The sequence below is a fragment of the Pagrus pagrus genome (genome assembly GCF_965226575.1).
Source record: "Pagrus pagrus genome assembly, chromosome: 20".
NCBI lineage: Eukaryota > Metazoa > Chordata > Actinopteri > Spariformes > Sparidae > Pagrus > Pagrus pagrus.
In genome coordinates this window covers 13,549,378-13,567,812 of record NC_140207.1, presented here as the reverse complement: position 1 = coordinate 13,567,812, position 18,435 = coordinate 13,549,378, and the positions used below count along the sequence as shown (strand labels likewise).

The 18,435-nt window shown below is 42.5% G+C and overlaps 1 protein-coding gene across 1 annotated transcript; it reads right to left on the bottom strand.

Moving 5' to 3' along the window:
• Positions 1-9,910: 9,910 nt before the first annotated feature.
• Positions 9,911-17,465, bottom strand: LOC311249099 (peptidase inhibitor 15-A-like). Its single transcript, XM_084339845.1, has 6 exons — positions 17,373-17,465; positions 16,972-17,280; positions 15,975-16,093; positions 13,790-13,922; positions 13,584-13,699; positions 9,911-12,045 (listed from the first exon to the last, which is right to left on the bottom strand). Exons 2-6 carry the CDS (start codon positions 17,233-17,235, stop codon positions 11,910-11,912), a joined length of 768 nt encoding a protein of 255 aa, XP_084195971.1. The 5' UTR covers positions 17,236-17,280; positions 17,373-17,465; the 3' UTR covers positions 9,911-11,909.
• Between the last annotated feature and the right edge of the window lie 970 nt (positions 17,466-18,435).

Genomic DNA, 18,435 nt, shown 5'->3' with positions numbered 1-18,435 from the left:
TTAATCCCCTTGTTTCCATGACTCCCTGATGTTTTCATGCTTTTATTTTTTTTAGCCCTCAGCCGTTAAACATCAGGTGAGTCAGAGACTCAATGGACAAAGAATGGACAGTTTAGAAACTCAACTAACGATATGTTTGAGGTCCATTAACTGTGTCAGGTTTGAGATTGGACATGTCACACTGGTTACAATGCAGTTTATACTCCTCTTGTTGGTGCACAATGGAAGAAGTACTCCTCATTAAGTACAGTTAGTAGAAATTAGCAGCTGCTCTGATGATGCGCTGCCCCATATTTGTTTGCATTTTGCACCTTTAAATAAAATATTGGATAATTTGACATGTTTGGGCCTCAAACAGTAATCTAAATTAAACAGTCTGAGACAGATGGAGGGGAAACTCATGGAACTGCTAACAACTCATGGGCAACTCTCGTTGTGCACCGGCTTGAGTCACAAGCCCCAAAAAAGTATTACGTTTTTTAAATGTAAAGTCCAAGTTAGATAAATGTAATAGAATAACAACTGCAATATTACCCTCTGAAATATAAAGTATAGTATAGTATAGTGGAAACACTCCAGTACTTAGATCCAGTACTTGACTGGAGTTACATTTCCTCACTGCCCTTAGTTAAAGAGTACTACTGCATATGTGAAAAAGAGTAGTATAAAGCCTTTCGTGGCTCAAGAGGAAGCTGCATGTAATCCCGTGATGTCACATAGTGGCTAAGTTGCATTGTGGGTAATGTAGGCGCCAGGTTTTGAAAAGCAGGGACAGTTTAAAAACAAATGATCAAACCTGATTCAGCAGAAGCGGAGATATCACCTGGTTTTTAAAACCTGGTGCCTACATTACCCACAATGCAGCTAGGCCATTGAGAGACATCACTGGAGGTCATTTATCAGCTTCCTCTGGAGCCACAAAAGGTTTTATACTAGAGTGACCCTTTAAGACTCAACAGCTCTCTGTGCACTGGACACTACAGATGTATAACCTCCTCATCCAGGGCACCCTTGCCATCTAACCTACTTCTGTATCTGTACAGAATGGGATACAAGCGCTCTCACATCAGGCGACCCACCGCATGCTGAACTTCCATAAACCCAGGGTTTACTGTCGGCTCCCTGGGTCAGTAGCAGGGGCCTCGGCCACAGCTCCAGCAGCGGCCCTCTCTCTGCGGTCGGACCCGGCGGGCTCCCACCCCCTCGCACACCGCAGCTGAAATAGCAACGCTCTCGCTTTGCCCACAACTCCCAGGAGGGAAGCGCCGCCGAAAACGCTCATTCATCTGCTATAGATTTAATGTTGCTCCACATTTAGATGTGTGTGTGTGTGAGGAAGAGAGTGCGAGTGTGTGTTTGACAGTAAGAGAGTGAGAGGTGAGGCAGCGGAGGAGTGATGTGTGTTGGTACCTTCATAACATAAATACATGAGTCAGTACATAAAAACGTGCAATTATTTTTGAACACTCTAAATAAGCTTTATGGGCTCGGGATATGAAATGACTTATATTACATTAAGTTTATGGCTGAAATACACAAGGACTGACTGTAAGAGCACGTCTCTGACCCCGACTATGAAAATGAAATTGTGTGGATAAAGGAAAATATTTACCAACTGCTCAGAGATTTCTCTGATTTACAGTGCGGTAATTTAGGTCAAGCCATCTGTAACAGACGAGACATTCTCTGATTAATGTTTATTACAATGCCTGCCAGTAAATATACACTATTTGCGCCTGTGGTGGAGCAATATAAATGATTTCATGCTTCTTGTAGTAGCACCTCTATCACTCCTTCTTCTTTATGGCATCTATTGTTTTCTACTGCTTCCTGCTTTGTTTTAATATTTCACATTTTTGTCCTCGGCCTCCTCCCCACCTGCGAGTTGCCACTTCTCCAGCCTCCCTCCTCGCACACGAGCATTCACTTTCCATTCCTCGGCTTGTCTCCCTCTGCCTGTGTCTTTCTCTCGCTGTTTTTCCCTTTGCTCTTTCTATCTCACCCACACAGTCATTGTTAAGCCACGGGTCCAGATGCTCCGTTCGGTGCCTCCTCCATTCAGCATGTGGTCTTGCGAGAAATCCCATGAACCCAGGCAGAATGCATCAGCCGTGCCAGACCCGGCGTCCACACACAACAGTAGCCTCTGGACACAACAGCAACACCGCACAAACACTCTCGAAGAACACTTTTTTTTTTTTTGTTGGCCCACGTTATCTGGCACATTGCTCCCTAATGGTTCTGGTTGAGCTGAATTGAGGTCAGAGCGTTGGAATGGCGTCGGGGGTGGGAATGGGAGTAAAGAGCATCAAGGTCATTTGGCAGACGTTCTACATCATTGCTTTTGTGACATTATCAGCAGTGTTCAGCAGAAGGCTGCCTCAGATATCCACTTCAGGTCAGTTTGGCTTACTTTGGCTGCCTCTACCCCCATGTGGTGAAGGGATGGCAGTGCATCTGTGAGCACTGAGCACAGTGTTGTGCTGTGAGTTGTTGTGTTTCGACTCACAGGTGTTACTGCAGAGTGGTTGTGTATTGAATTGATTCCAAATGAAAGACAGGCCTGAGAGCAGCTTACACACCAGGACACTCCACCATTCAGTATGTTAAAGGTGCAGCATGTGAGAACTGGCCACCTCTTGAGTTCATACAATGAAATAGGGAGAAGCATATCACTAGAGTAACTGCTAACTAGTGCTAACTTTAGCCGCCGTTAGCTAGTTAGCTCAGTTAGCCATGCAGTAAGCAGTCCGGACTGGGAGATCAGAGTGGTTATAAGAGAAAGGACAGTCCAGGGGCTAGCTGCTTAGCATGCTAACTTCAGTAAATATCTGTGCATCACAAAACATGTTGATCCTTTTCATAAATGTATTATTTTTAAACAAAAATTCTTACATATTGCACCTTTAATTGCATTTTTTGTGGTCCCTCCCTCCCTTCCAACTTCTATTTTCATGCACAGCACATTGTGTTTATAAGTATTTCCTTTTTTCTTGCTACCTCATGCTTCCACTCAGCTACAATTTTTACTCCACTTTGTTTATTTGATAACTCCAGTAACGTGGTACTTTGCAGATGGCGCGCTGCATCAGAGCCAAAGCAGTGCAACTGGATAAAAAACAAAAAACATCAACAACAAAAACCCCACTGATCCCAATACTCATAAAAATGCTGAATGTCGGATCCGATAATCGTTCAGGCCCATGTTTGGCAGCCTGGACAACATGTATACAGTATAGTATACACAGTGATAGAATGTAACTAAGTAGATTTACTACATTTATTTTAATAACTTTATTTAGTAATTACTTTACAGATTACATGCTGCATCAGAGCCAAATTAGTGCAATTTATCTATTTATTTTATTTTATCGGCAATCAATCACAATGCTGAATTACTGTCGTAGTTGGGGAGGTGCAGCTACTTCATGCCTCTCCTTTAAACCCATTATCTTCCTCAGCCTTTTTAGCATGTATATTTCTGTGTTTTCCACATGCTGTCTGCCACAACTCAAAGAAAACCTCCCTGACAGCTTCCATACAGTACGCTCCCTCATATGTTTAATACAGAAACATGAGGCACAAGCCTTGCACATAAACTAACGCTTATATGCAGTAGTCTAAATAAGGCCAAGTGAGAGACGCTTTGTTACATGAGCTAACAATATACAGACAAAAGTGTTTAATATTCACCAGACTTAGGTCTAAAAGCATGTTGCATGCAGCAGTTCACCACCAGGTGTCAGTGTTTGACTTTCAGACAAAGTTCTTCTGTTTGGGGATTAGGTTGGAAAAGAAAACAAAAAAAAAAAACAACATAAAACATAAAACATGTTCATGATGACAAACGAAAATGTTCAAGCTTCCCCAAGTTTTGTACCACAAAGGCAACTCTTGGCATATTGTTCCTTCGTCTCCCAGCCTATTACAGCAAGATCTTGAGCAAGCAAAAACACTGACATTTTGGTAAACTGATAATGTGGAGGCACTTGGAGCTGGGCAGTTGCGGGTGCCCAGATTCCCTTCGGTTTGTGTCAAATTCTATGAAACCTCCAATGAAGTAATGTTACCAGAAACTCCTATTACACTGTCAGTGTCTCATGGATTGCTGCTTGTGGTGCAAACCAGTCGAAACCAAGAAATTTCACAATAATGCCAAAAGCAGTTTGGTCTCATGTCATCAAATATCATCTTGTGGAGAGAACGCAGTAATCATGCATTTTCTTGGATATGATGTGTGTGTTGGTTTGCCACATTTGATTTCAGTCATAAATATGAAAATGAGTTTTGCTGGGGGTAGTTTTTTTTATAATTCTAGGTAATAAAAGAAAGACTATATATAAATGACCTCTCCCATTCAAAGGAATCTCGTAACGCTGAGGGCAAAGAGGTCAGTACTGCAACCAGTACAGGCATCAAAGCCTCTGCTCGCTCTTCGACTACAGGTATAGGAGAGAGTTTAGAGTGGAGGAGGAAAGCCCATCTGATTATGCAGCACTTTCCCAGCGCTGTGCTCCTGAGAGGACATTGATTTTGGCCCGCGTCTCGCTGCTGCAGGATGTCGCTCGTCTGAAGTCCCCGCTAGGCCCCGCGAGGAGGCCAATGCGGCCCCGTCCAAGACAAAGACTAGAGTAGGATATGGAGGGCAAACACAGAACACGGGCCACCTTTGCCTCAGTTTATGTTCTCAAACTGAACCAGAAGGGTCAAGTCCAGTCTGTCTCAGGGTTGTAGATTTATTCTAACAGCCAGGATAACAGTGCCAGGGTCTGACATTTTGTAACATGTGATTACTTTTAATGTCACATATGAGGTGAATATAGACTACACAGCTTTATGACATAACGCCAGCTTATGTCCCTCGTCATAAAATGGAATATCTATACTGAAGTATGCCAGATATGCTTTATTTATATTTTACCAGACCGTGTGAGGAGCTTACTTCGCCAAGGAAAAGTCACTAGACGAGAAAAGCGACCATAACGTAAGCCATTTAGCTCAAACTGAAATGGTGCCTCGCTTGCATAGGGAGTGCATGCAAACCTGGGAGAAATGTGACATTTCCCCACATGTTATGGTGCCACTGGCCTAAAAAAAGCAGACCGAAATAGACAACTGAGACACCGCAAATGATTTGTGTACCTGAAGCGCTTTATTTTTTACTCCTTGTTTGAAGTAAAGGCACCCAACTCCAAAGAAGAGGGAGTGCAAAATCGTGCCCTGCAGTTAACTCCGCTGCCCCGAGAGATTTATGGTAGTAAAAGGGTTTTAACATGTACATGCCAACATTTGAGGAGATCCCAAAACACGCTTCAAGTAGCTGACATCAGTCTCTGGGAAACACATATGTCAACATACTCCTGCCTGACCTGTGCACATGTCAGAGATATGAATAGAGCAAGCTTGTCACAGTGTAAAAGTCATATTACACATATGTGAGGGTGTTTTCTGTGCAGCACGTGGAAATGTGTCCAGACTTACGATGATTATAGTTCAGGTAACATCTGAGTTGAATGGAATTCCCCCTAAAACTGTCTTCTATTAAATGTCCTGCCAATAAACATATAAACATAATATTATATACAATATTAAAGAATTGTCCCCTGTTTTAGTTCTTCTCTTCTGGACAAACAAAACCAGGTAATGTGTTGAGTTTAACAGCAGTGGCACCCCCAGGGCCTTAACTCAAGGTCCACTTACTGGCTTGTTCTGTAGCTTTTGACAGTGTCACTTGGTCTTCATCAGCCTTCAGGGTTTGTTCTCCTGTCTTGGATCTGTAAATGTTCAAACTTCCTCGTATTTTTGCCTTTTGAGCACGTTTAGGGCATGTGACACTGTGTGATGTGGTCGAAAGCTCTGAAACAAGCAGGTAAGAAGATCTCGAGTTGGGACTGTATCGTCAACAGGTCAAGAATGAACTAACAAGGTGCGACATGGTCAAAAGCTGGAAAACAGGCGCGTACGTGGGCCTTGAGTTGAGATTGTTTTGTGATTTGTTATTTTGTGTGCACTGGCGTCACCCCCCTGGTGCCCCCATGTTCGAAATACACCTCAACAGTGTCCTCTTGAATGCCCCTATGGTAGATACAACATCATACAGTAAAGTGTCCTCTTGGAGTGCCCTGCCAGTGGACAAAACGTGTATAGCTTTGTGAAATAAATGGTTAAATAGTTAATCAGTATAATAGTATAATCATATAATCAAAAGTTTTCATCTTCACAAGGGTTGGTGACAATTTCACTGTAAATATATCACGACTTTCTGTGCGCTGGTGCCCCCACCGCATACAGCTGGTGCACCCTTTATTTTTTTCGCCCCTGCCCCTCAAACATCCTGAGTCCGCCACTGGTGCTGCGTACAGTAAAGACAATCAACTGTCTATTCCAGCCCTCAGTAGCTGAACATCCCAGCTTCAGGCGAGTAGTTTGTTGACTGTCTCACTTAAGTTATCCTTCCTCGACAAGCACAGGTAGTAAAAAACCTTCCGGATGCTGGGACTCTCCGCCTCTGCAGGCCCTTCTACAGTCAATTTCAGCTAAATTGATTGATGAAAAATGATCAAGTCCAGAACCAATGCTTTTTCAACATTGAGCATTAACTCCATCTGCATTCTGATGTCCTCAGTGCCCTGGCAGTGGTGGATTATGGGGAAGTTTGAGGACAGAGCGAGGCTTGGACTGGGCACAGGCTGCATTTCCGATGGTTGAGCTGCAAGGGGAGCAAAGTAAACATAGTTGTTGTGCTTCCAACGGGGACAGAAGAAAAAGAAAAAAATACAATGGATTAGAAAGAATCCTCTCCCAATATCCCCCTCGAGGCACAGAGAAGCCAAGTTGTCAACCATTCAGTGCTCGAAGTCAGGGAGGGCAGAGAGGTTGTAGAGTACAGAGACGATAAAGGAAGGAGAGAAGATTTTCTGCAGCTGCACAACAAACATTAGCAAACCTACAAGCTCCCTCCACAAAAGATTTATCCCCCTTTTTCAGTATTGTACTCTCTCAAACTCTTTCTCATACTTCTCCCCATTATTGGAGTTGGATGGCTGCTTGCACATTTTGGAAACTGACTCCCCGAGCTTCACACTCTCCCTGTTAATAATCCATCACCCTGCCGTGGTCCGTATGAAGTCTCCATCTTCTTTCCAAATAAACATTTCAGCACCTTCACACTTGAGGGAGACGAAACTGTTTTAGCAATAACAGTTTATCTGACAGGTCAGTAATTCACTTGTGTTATTAGGAAAAGTGGTGCACCTTAGGATGAGCTTACAGATGCGTCATCGTGGCCTCAGTAGGTGTTGGCGCTGGCTGATAGCATGAGCCAGTTGAGTAGGATTTATTGCTGCAGCAACTGGAGACTGAAAATCTCTGTTTCTTCTCTCCATCCGTCTGATTGTGTTTCTGTCTCCCTCCTACTGGTCTTCAACGGAGCTCGTCAGATTTTATCCTTAACGACCCTTGGTTGGGCGAGGAATTCATGTAATAAAAGAACAAAAGAGACAACAAAAAAAGAGCTAAATAGTCTGCACTGGGGAAAACTGAAGTATCAGTTTGAATAAAAGTGCTGAAAGGAGTTGAAATGTCACTTGAGATGTGGGAAGTGGGACAGAAGGGAAAGGGAATTAGTGCCAGTTCGAGTGTATAAACTTTATTTGAAGAGTAATGTCTTAAGTAGTTGAGTAGTCAGAGAAAGTGATGGAGTTTGATTAACAGCTCATTTGAGCAGATATGAGTTTATATGCCCACCCTAGAGCCTACAACAGTCAATGAGTGATCGTGCCGACCACTCGTCCACTCTCTCTTCTCTCTCCTCTCTTCTGAACCACTTACATGCCAGCCTCCGGATGACTGATGCATTGTGTAGCCAATGAGATTTAAAATCAAGCAACATATAGTTTATATCCGTTTTTAAGGCTCTAAACTCGGAAATTATGCAACAGGTAAACCGTAGAGAAAGTATTGATGAATTAGACAAAATTCCAGTTGATGTATCAGTGGTAAAAGCAGAAATATCTTTTTAAGAGTCAGTTTGAGGTTCGATAATAAAGAAAAATAAAAGCACAATAAGTGCATTGCTGATGGAGAAAACACTAATAAATGGAATTTGGTGCAGTGTCATTTCTTTCCAGTTCACTCTGTTTGCAGCCTTTTTCCCCTCAAACCCAGAGGCTGCTTTCATCCTGACCCAACTCCATATCCTTGACCTTTACTCAGCCTCTGCCACAAATTGATAAGCCAGGTGAATGTCGGCAGCAGGTTGTCTAACTCACCACAGCCTCTCGCTCCTCATCTCTGCCTTTTAAACATCCACCAATCATCTGTTTGGCTCCGCGTCCGGCATTTGCTCAGACAGACGGATTTTTCCCATGCATACTAATGTGTTCCTCGAAGACTCTCTGCTGGTTGGTTCCAGGGAGCGTGCTGGCCTGTTAGGGCTGGCTGCAAGGATGAAGCCTCTTAATGAAGAGCAGGAAGTGGTTTGAAAACAACACGCTATGCAAAACCTAGCATGAAAATGTGAGGCCTTGTGTTGCTACCTGCCAGAGTGCATTAGAGTGCAGCTAATGTTTCAGTCTGGAAAGATGTTTCCTGCAGATTAGTTTACACTTGGAATAACGCAGGTGTTGATCTAATGAATAAAACATGTTGTAGTCTTGTTTGCTTGTGGATTTGCTCGATAGCCTTTCGATCTCATACATATACTTCTGATGCAGGCTGGCTCAGAACTATAACCTGCTTTCCCTACTGGAGAAAAATGGGGAAAACCACAGCATCTGCCCAACACATTAGAACATTTATGGCTCTACCTGTTTGGCTCAACCTCCTACCAACTCTTTTCGATCACCGTAAACAAAATCTTGACGCTGTACAGCAGGAAAATGTGGTTTTTCCTGTCCGCTCTATAGATTTAGTCTGTATGTCTGGCGGCGACACACATTCCCTCTCTTTTTGCTTCTAGCATTCCACTCTGCTCCCTCTCCGTAAGGTCAATGGTTTCATTGGACAAACTCAAACAAGCGGGTCCCCTGAAACCCTATCAGTTGTCCGTTCATTTGTGTAGACATGGACAGACGGGGCCAAAGTCAACCTTCTCTTATTAGGATTCAGATGTACTCCCAGCATGTTTTCTTTTCTCCCTCTCAGCCTTTGATACCCAGGATGTGGGACTTTGTAAATGCCGCTGTTTTAATTGAAAGTGAAAACTTAAAGAGCCGGATTGGTACTTTGGGCAGAAACTCTTAATAATATCAGACAAGAGGAAGAGCTCAGACAACACAAGACAATAGACTGTATTCACACGGCGGCCATTTTCCTCTGACATCACACTCAGGGTGGGAAGCGAAATGCTATGTTTCAGCTTGCAAGTCCTATAAACATGATAATGGACAACCTAGAGGGACATCAGGTCATATTTCAATGTAAAACAACACATTTGTTAACCCATTAGCTACAACAGCTAACATTAGCATTCAACCACTTCCTAGCCAACATTACTGTTTGATTACATCCAGTGTGTTTTCACTTTCTGGCTTCAATAAATGTTCATATTTTATTAATTTATGCCTTTCCTACAGCATCGTGTCTCACTGTCAAACAGTAATGTTAGCTAGGAAGTGGTTGAATGCTAACATGAGCTGTTGCTTAATGGAAGATAATGAGTTATTGTTGTTTTACCTTAAAATATGGCACGACAGGTTTTCACTATTTATTGTCTTGAAACGGTAAAAAGATAACAACTTGTCAGATTCTTTATTTGCTTATAGGACTTGCAAGCTGGAGCACAGCAGTGCAAAATTTGAGCTGCCCAGCCTGATCGTGATAGCAGAGGAAAATGGCTGCCGTGTGAATATGGTCTACTGACAGCAGCGACATTGACTGTTGAGTTGTACAAAACCACAAGAAAACAATCAAAATAGAACATTTTATTACAAATACAAAAGACAACAGGAAAAGCGCAGTTCATTGCATAAATAGCTTGTTGTTAATGTTGATTTAAATACAGTCAGTGCGGAAAATGTTTTTCTATTGTAATGCATTATTTCCCACTAAAGTGTGTTGACTTTCTGTTGATTTGTAAATGTCTCAGTTACTGTACGCTGATGATATGTTCTCGCTGCTGAGAAACTGTCCCAATTTTGTAAAGAAATTCTGAAACATTTGCCAAGTTAAAAGTGTTGAGGCATTTTAATATTATGCTAGTGCTTTGTTCATGGAAACGTACCAAGTTAATTGACATTATAGTAAATCCCCTTCAACATTATAAAAGTTGACATGCAAATGAACCATATTCAGTTAATCATTTAGATATCATTACAATCCTTTTACAAAACAATAAAAAAAAATGACTATCAATTAAATATTTCTTCCCATATAAAAATGAATAACTTACAGTATACTTGTTTTAAGATAGTCAAGGTATGATGATTATCTACATGTACAAAAAATAATCATTTCTTGGTGTTTTTTTTGGAAATTTACAAACAATTAAGGTGCACTTGAGTGCCTAACTTCTAAAAACCAAACTACATCAGTGATCATAACAAAATACAAACAATGGATTTGTCCAATGTAGCAATATATTGGTATATAATATACCAATATGTGTACCAATATGATTATAAAACAGATATGTAGGTCAGCTTTATTGTATGTGCTCTCTTTACCATAAATATCACATGAAATATGATTGAAACCTGTGAAATGCCTTGAGGTATGAAACATATGTAATGAAACACAACCTTAACACTGCAAATGTACTGTAGAAATGTTAAAGGAGACCTATTATGCTTTTGAGTTTTTGTCCTTTCTGTCAGTGTTTGTTAAAATGTTAAAAGTCTTGAAGGTTTAAAAGGCCAAAGTCGACACCTAGAGAAGCTCCTCTCTCCCAAAATAAAACGCCTGAAACGCCTCGTCAGTTGTCCCGCCTTGAATTCCGTGACTTTGTGACATCACTCTACAGCACCATGTCACACATTTGCATAATTTATGCCTAGCAGCTAGTTTGGCACGTAAGAATCGATTTAGCACAACTGCTCTGTTGTTGTTAGCGGTGCTGGCTCAGGCGTGTGTGAGCTGACTAATCGGAGGAGACCGGGTATTTGGGAGGAGGGGCCTTAAAGAGAGCAGCACCGGACGGCATGAGAAATCTGATTAACGCATGTAAAACTATTCTAGTGACCCAAAATAAAATGTTGAACCTGAAAATGAGCATAATATGTCTCCTTTAAAGCAAACAGGGCTTTTGACAACAGAGGTATCATCTATGCAGACATCATCTAAAGACCTCCCAATCGGGCTGATGTATAGTTCTTTTTTCATGTATTTTACAGTAAGTGCACTTTTTTCAACAAATTATTGCCAATTTGTTGCAGGACACAAATGAAAATCGCAACAAACTTTGAGTGTGAAGTTTGCTGCAACTTCGGCAGCTACAAAGCTGACACCGCCGCTGTAGGTTTTACCCTCTGAGGTCAAAAGCTTTGATCTTTAGATCACGACATTCCTGTGAAGGCAGAGCACACAACATGAAGGTGTGATACCCGTAGCACCAGAGTGAGCATGGATGAGCAGCTATGATCTTGATATGTCCTTAATTACCACACTGTATGGTAAACAGATATAGTGAAAGTGTATGCAGCACCACATACAGTATGTACTGTGTTTAAGGACCCACCCTACACATAAATTATAATAGTAACAGCAATTCCAATACAAATTAAATTTACAGTTTATTTACAAGTCATCAACACTAAATTGTCTGCTGCCTTCAAATGTATGTTTGAATCTTTAAATAAGCCCATATATACAAAATAGTGTGGTCCACGACTGTTGTGCAAATCCGTACGGGATTAAAGTAATGTCTCTGTGGTACTGTAGGTTGTCAGCTTATGTCGAGAGGAAACCTGTGTTTATTTGAACCAGTGCAGGTAGTTCGTCTTGAGAGCGGGGAAGCACATGTTGTTGCTGCAGGAGCCCCCGTAGCTGGGAGGGCAGGCGGAGCAGGGGACGCCTACTTTGTAGGGAGCCTCTCCGATCCAATTACCCCTGAAAGAAAAAAACATGCACAGGGTCAGTGGAGAATAAGATGATGATGAAACTACATTCTTGACATTAAAAACAGCAGATGACAAACAATCCCATCTTAATGTCCACTGTTGCTGTTCTGGAGTTCTTAAAGGTGCAATATGTAAGAATTGGCCTCCTTGAATTTATACCTCCAATAAATAAGGACTGCATAGTACCAGAGTAACTGCTAACCACTGCTAGCTGTACTGTTTTATACATCTATGACTATTAGCTACTGTTAGCTCAGTTAGCTGTGCAGCTAGCCAGACTACCAGGGAAGTGTTGGTGTTTTTACCACTAGCACAGGAGGTTTAGGCCGCTGGGAGAAAGACTTTTTCAGGCCCTGGGCTAACTGTTTAGCATGCTAACTCCAGCAGACATATATTCAACTCAATACACAGATGTCTTTGACATAATATCAAAACTGTTATTTCTTCACATTCTGTTCACATTTTTAACATTTCAAAGTAAAATTCTTACATATTGCACCTTTAAACTGGAAACAGACAACTTTTGTGCTTAAACGTATCATTATGAAGTAAATACTAATTGCGCAGTGTAATGACACCATCCGCATTTAGATAAGTTCCCTATAAGCCTCATTTTCACTATGCTGAAGGCTCGATTCACGGTTGGCAGAGGATTTGTTAGCTTAGCAGTCGCTATCCCCAGGTCAAAGTCGAGCAACCGGAGTAACTGTGGAAACTACCCTGCAAAAGAGAAGGAATCCTATGTTTGTGTCAAACAGCTCTGCTTCTGTAACTGATCTCAAAACATATCTATGTTTGTGTCGACTGTTAGCTGCTAGCATTAGCGATCCAGTTTTATTTGCAATAGCGACGCCACTTGGAAATGCTTGAAACGTTTCCACTTTAATCATATCACATGATTGTTAATTGTGCAAAGCTTAGTGGAAATCATCATAATATAAACTACTTCGCAATCTGTACTTTATAAGCAAAGAGTAATCAGACATTAGCATGTGTACAGAGACAGACTGAACAACAAGGTGTAAATAGAAACCAGGTAAATTATATCTTGACACCATCCACATTCAAGATGTCTGAAAAGGCCTGTGTCTGAAAAGTAGAGGCCATGTTCTCTAAAGCTAAAATAGGTCATCAGCGTCCTGAGTCTGTTACTCTTACATATGTCTCAAACCAGCGGGATTAAAGAACTGAGGTCACAAGTCAGTCACAAGTCCAAGCGGGCTTTGATTCATGGGATTTTTTTTTCGAGATCTTTCCTTCTGTTTCGAGCTTGGGTAATGCAGTGCCGGTTCACAGCCTTGTATCGAGGTTATCTGAATCTCCCAGCCAACATGGGTGGCATTTCACAACTCAGCACAGAACAGAGCAGTCTGTGTCGGGATTAGGCCTGTCGTCACCCTTTCGTCATCAGGTCAACAGGTTCATTAGAATCAACAGGCTTCCCTCCTTACAGCATGTAACTAACACTATACAAGATGGTCTACAGTAAACCTTAAAGTTAAGCGTCAGTCTACAGAGTGTACTTACTTAGGTGAGTAGTTGCAAACTAGATACGTCGCCCGCTTCCACACTGAGCCCCATACGTTCATATTATGGCACGTGTGAATGGCGCAGCCTACTTTGTTAGACGTTGCCCACACCATCTGCAAAAAAGACACATCAGCAGACCGATTAATGCCACTGTTAGATCATTTCAACAGGATCAAATGCAATACTGATTGTTGTGCGTATACCTGTGTATAATGGGTACACATGGGACCATAGCATCTGAGAGGGCATCGGGGGTTGCAGTCGCGGGGGTACGGAAAAGAGTAATCTTTGACCTCATCGTACCACGGCTTCACCAGCTGAAGGATGGATCGATAGCTGTGAACAGAAGGTAGACACGTTCAGTAAACGACACACAACTATTAATGCAAGTTGACCTTGACCTGGGAAAATGAGTTAGAGGAGGTTGCAGTTTGCCAAAAGTGTGTTCAGGGTTTAGGGAACATGGAAACCCGAAAGACTTTGATTTATGATTTTGAAAAGCAGAAAAACCTAAAAATAGTATCCATGGGGCAGAATGTTGGCTCAGTGGTCTCTGTTAGCTCCACATGCTCCGATTTCCTTCCACAGTTGTTAAAATCTAATACGCTGCCATCAACTTTTTTATATATTTCTTGTGAATTGGATAAGATGTTGTTTTCACATTTCTTCATTTCTTCAAGTCATTTATGGTGTTTCAGGGACGGTCACTCGGACCGCAATAACAATGAAACGACCTGAGGTTCTGAAATACAATATACGCTGTGTGTCTTACTGACCAACTGGCCAACTTCCAGGATGTCAAAGTGGATTTTGAAGATGTGCTAGAGCCTCAGAGTTTGCAGCCGAAAAGCTACAATTTCAGTCATTAACAATGATAGAATTCTTGTGATTTTGAAGTGCAGAGGGACATTTGTCTGACGGAGCCAAGTGGCTCCATTCTCCAAGGGCGTGAATAAGTGACAACAAAACATATATATGCATAATGTTTTCTACACATCCGCTTGGGTTAGACTGATAATCAGGGCAGATATTCATTATTTTTCTGACTTTTAGTATCAGTGTTTTTGTGTCTGATTTGCTGATTATATAAACTGGTTTAAAACTGCACTACTTTGGCTCTGATGCAGCATCCTTTCTCTGTCTGTAGTCACCAGTGGGCGATGTCCAACACTATATCAGAATTATGTCCCGCCCAAATATTTGCAATAGATATTAGCGTCGCTCGAGTCAAGGTCCACAAACTGTCTCTCTGACATGAGACTGCCAGTTTGTGGTGTTGCCTTGTTAAGTTAACACCTGCTTACAGCCATGACAACATGTAGTCTCATTCAAGTCCTCTGGCTCACCATTTTCCACCACTAAGTCTGTATGTTAAAGCGCTGTGTGCACGCCACTACATCAGGTCAATTTACCTGTAAGTTCCTCGCAAGTATCGCTGTGTGTTGCCTCCATGTGCAAGTTCTTTTCAAAATAAAAGCCCAAAGATGCCCTAAAAGCTGCTTGATATTCGATATTGTGAAAAATATTGCATATGAAAGAAAATATTGCGATATTTCATAATATCTATATCGGTCCAAGTCTAGTCTCACTCAATGTCCCGCCCACAACGACATCTGATCACCAAATAATCTGAAAGTAACTAGTAACTAAATGTAGTGGAGTGGAAGTATATAGTAGCAGAAAATGGAAGTACAGCACTTAAGTAAATTATAGTTTGTTACATCCCATCAGTATTTTTAATGCAATGTGTTTAATGTGTATCTGTTCCAAATATTGGTTATTGGCCTTCATGATTACTAATAACTGTTATCGTTACCAGTCAATCTCTAATGTCTACTTCAGGGTATAAAGGCGACTTGAAACATTTAGTTGTATCACGGTGCAGGCCCTCATAAATCTGACTTGATAGTTAGTTAAACTAGTTATTTGGGGTTTTTTTGCATTATTTTCTACAAGTCAACAGATTGATATTGACTTCTCAGTCTAGGTTTTTTTTAGAAAATAACCTCACTATAGAAATGTCCGTGCAAGTCACAAGGTATAGTCAGAATTTGAACTCCCTTGAGTCTCGTGTTTTGCTCCTCAGTAAAATCTAGAAGTGTAAAACACGTGAAGGTGCCCTGTGTTTCCAAATGGAAAGTCAAGACCCACTAAAGGGATGCGCCTTTGTCCTCATGGGTCATGGCTGGAAACACAACTTTTGTTTATATGAAGGGTCACAGGAGCATTCCTCAAGCAGTCACCAGGTCACAGTGCAAAAACCTTTAGGAGAGAGAAGAAGGGGGCTGCAGGGCAACGACCATGACTGCTGAGAGAGAGAGAGAGTCGCCCCTGAGAGGAGCAGCAGATGTCGGGGAGGGGGGGGAGGAAGAGTCAAAGGTCACTCACCGTCCTGTCCTGACGGAGAGGTTCTGACCCAGGAACCTGAGGAGGTTAGGTGGCCCGTGCTCCCACAGGCAGGCATGAGCCCAGTCCTCGGCTGTCTTGGCCAGAGTGTCGTCCCACACCTACACACGCCGACACACGGTGGGAAAACCCATTACATAACTGATGGAAAGTATCAACAGCAGATCTCCATTCAGCAGCAACGTGTGAGATAAGAGTCGGCGCTTTGTGAGCTCACAGCGCTGATACAGGTGTTACCATGGCAAGATGCACAAGTCATCCATCAAATCGGTTACGTAAGTGGAGAAAGTTAGTTGCCCAGTATCCCTTGTAACTCTTTAACTGAACAGAGAGGGGGCTGGATGGGCTCGGGAACAGCAGAATCCAGAGTTGTCAACAGACAGTAGAGCGGATGGTTGCATTGGGGAAGGATTGTGACGGAGAGACTTCCTCTGATTACTTCATTCTGCAGTAGTTTTGTCAAGCGAGGAGCACCCTTCATTGCGTTTTACAGCGAACGGTGCTGCCAATTTCTGAAGGAAATATGCAAACTTTAAAAGCACTTTAATGAGCCGTCCTCCATAAAAACTGATTTTAGTGTGCAGCTGAAAATAAGAGCTACAAAATGAGATTAATAGTCTGATTTAGACTTGTTTGGACCTCAACAGGTCTACAAGTGAGCACTATTACGCTGCCAGCAGGCTACTTGTTACCATACATGACCCCTCTTCCTTTGAAAAGGGGACTACTCTGGTGGTCTGCCGCTGTGCAATGTGCTGAGCAGCTGAAGGTGCCAAGGGACGTAAAGACATTTGTCACTTTACTTCCTCAGAAAACCACAATCAGATGTGTGTTTGCCATCACTTCCCATTGCAAATGATTTCATACTTGATGCATTCAGTCTTGCCACATAAAAAAACAAAAAAAACATTATAAGTAAATAGATGTTTGGCTCCAGGAATATCATGCACATATAACAAATGAATGAAACTTCACTCACCATGTACTCCATATTGGACGCTGGGGGAAACACCTTCCCTCTCACTTTGTTATGGTAATCAAGAATAGCCAGCATGTCGGTCTGGCTGATAAAACGCTTCCTCCTGATCTTAGAAGACATCGTGTCGTCTGATCCGTGGCCGTGCGCTTCGCCAAGACTGGTGAAATTGGACGTGGACACGGCGGGGACGCTCGTTGCCAGTGCACTTGCTCCGCAGGATATGCACAGAAGCATTAAGTCTACGGCGAACAGCTGAGGTTTCATGTTTGGTTTTAGAGGTGGGGGAAAAATCCGGCGTGTTGAAGTGATCTGCAAAGAAAGCAAGAAGACAAACTGGTAAAGTGGTGCCGCGGTGCGCACGAATACGCCGCGGTGAGCTCCAAAAACCTACTGCGTCCTACCTTCTCTTGCGCTGCGCTGCCAAGGCTCTATCACCTCTAAAGCCTCAGTAATGGGTTGGAGAGAGGGAGGGCTGCGAGTGAGGGAGTTTTGCGCTTTGCAAACTGTGTGAGTGCTTCGGGAGAGGTCCGTCTTTGCGGGTTTATATATTGGAGTGGACGATGCAGGAAGTGGCTCGGAGGTAGACGCGCAGCAGCCCCTCCTTGTCACCTTGAAGCGCTGCGTAATTTGGAGACGATATGTTTGGTTTCTCCGAACGCCTTTTCCCGGCAAATCTTGTCCAATTGCATCATGACATCTGCTCGCAGCTGCAGGATGTGGAAGGACAGCGTTTGATTAATAGAGGAGAGCACACCAAGGATGGAACATAACAAAATCACTTTGAGTTACTTTTTTGGAGATGTCAGAAGCACAAACTAATAAGTCTTGGTCATGCATGCTGAAGCCACTGTAGATGTTTTTATATTGATATTTGAATTTTAAAACATGGACCCCCCAATCTGACAGTTTTTATTGAATTAACCTGATTGATCTCCACTGGTCACTGCTCAGGACATCCACACAAACTCATTGGTGGGAGCAGCTTTATGAGCCAAATCAGTGTGAGAGAGCTGGGTCCATGTGACCTATCAGTCTTCTTCGTCGTCTTCATCACACTATAAAGATTACACTTGTTCAGTGTGTGGCTCCAGCTGTGTGGTTTTGCTGGAGCAGATGCAGAGCCAGGAGGGGGGAGAAGAAAAAAAAACCTCCTGCAGGTCATCATTTTCATTGGCAGCTGGTGAACAAATTAAAGAAACGTGACGCAGGAACAATTTTCCTCCCCCCTTTTTCCTCTCCTTACTCTCCTCCTCTCTTGTTGCCGACAACTGGTGCTTTCCCAAAAAAAATCTTCTTGGAAGTGATGGACTTTTCAGGTGCTGGAATTGGTGGAAGGGATATATCACTCCGGAGCTGTGCGCAGCGATGGTTTTCTCCTCCGTTTAACTCCATCCATACATTTTCGCTCCTGCTCTCCACTGCAGGTCTTCCTCAATATATTGAAGTTTTCACTGGGATGGAAAA

Coding starts and splice junctions, on each gene's coding strand:
- LOC311249099 (XM_084339845.1), bottom strand. CDS start 17,235: ATGAAACCTCAGCTGTTCGCCGTAGACTTAATGCTTCTGTGCATATCC. Junction 13,923..15,974: donor CTCTCCGTCAGGACAGGACG/GTGAGTGACCTT, acceptor TTCTGTTCACAG/CTATCGATCCATCCTTCAGC. Junction 13,700..13,789: donor TGTGTACCCATTATACACAG/GTATACGCACAA, acceptor TCTTTTTTGCAG/ATGGTGTGGGCAACGTCTAA.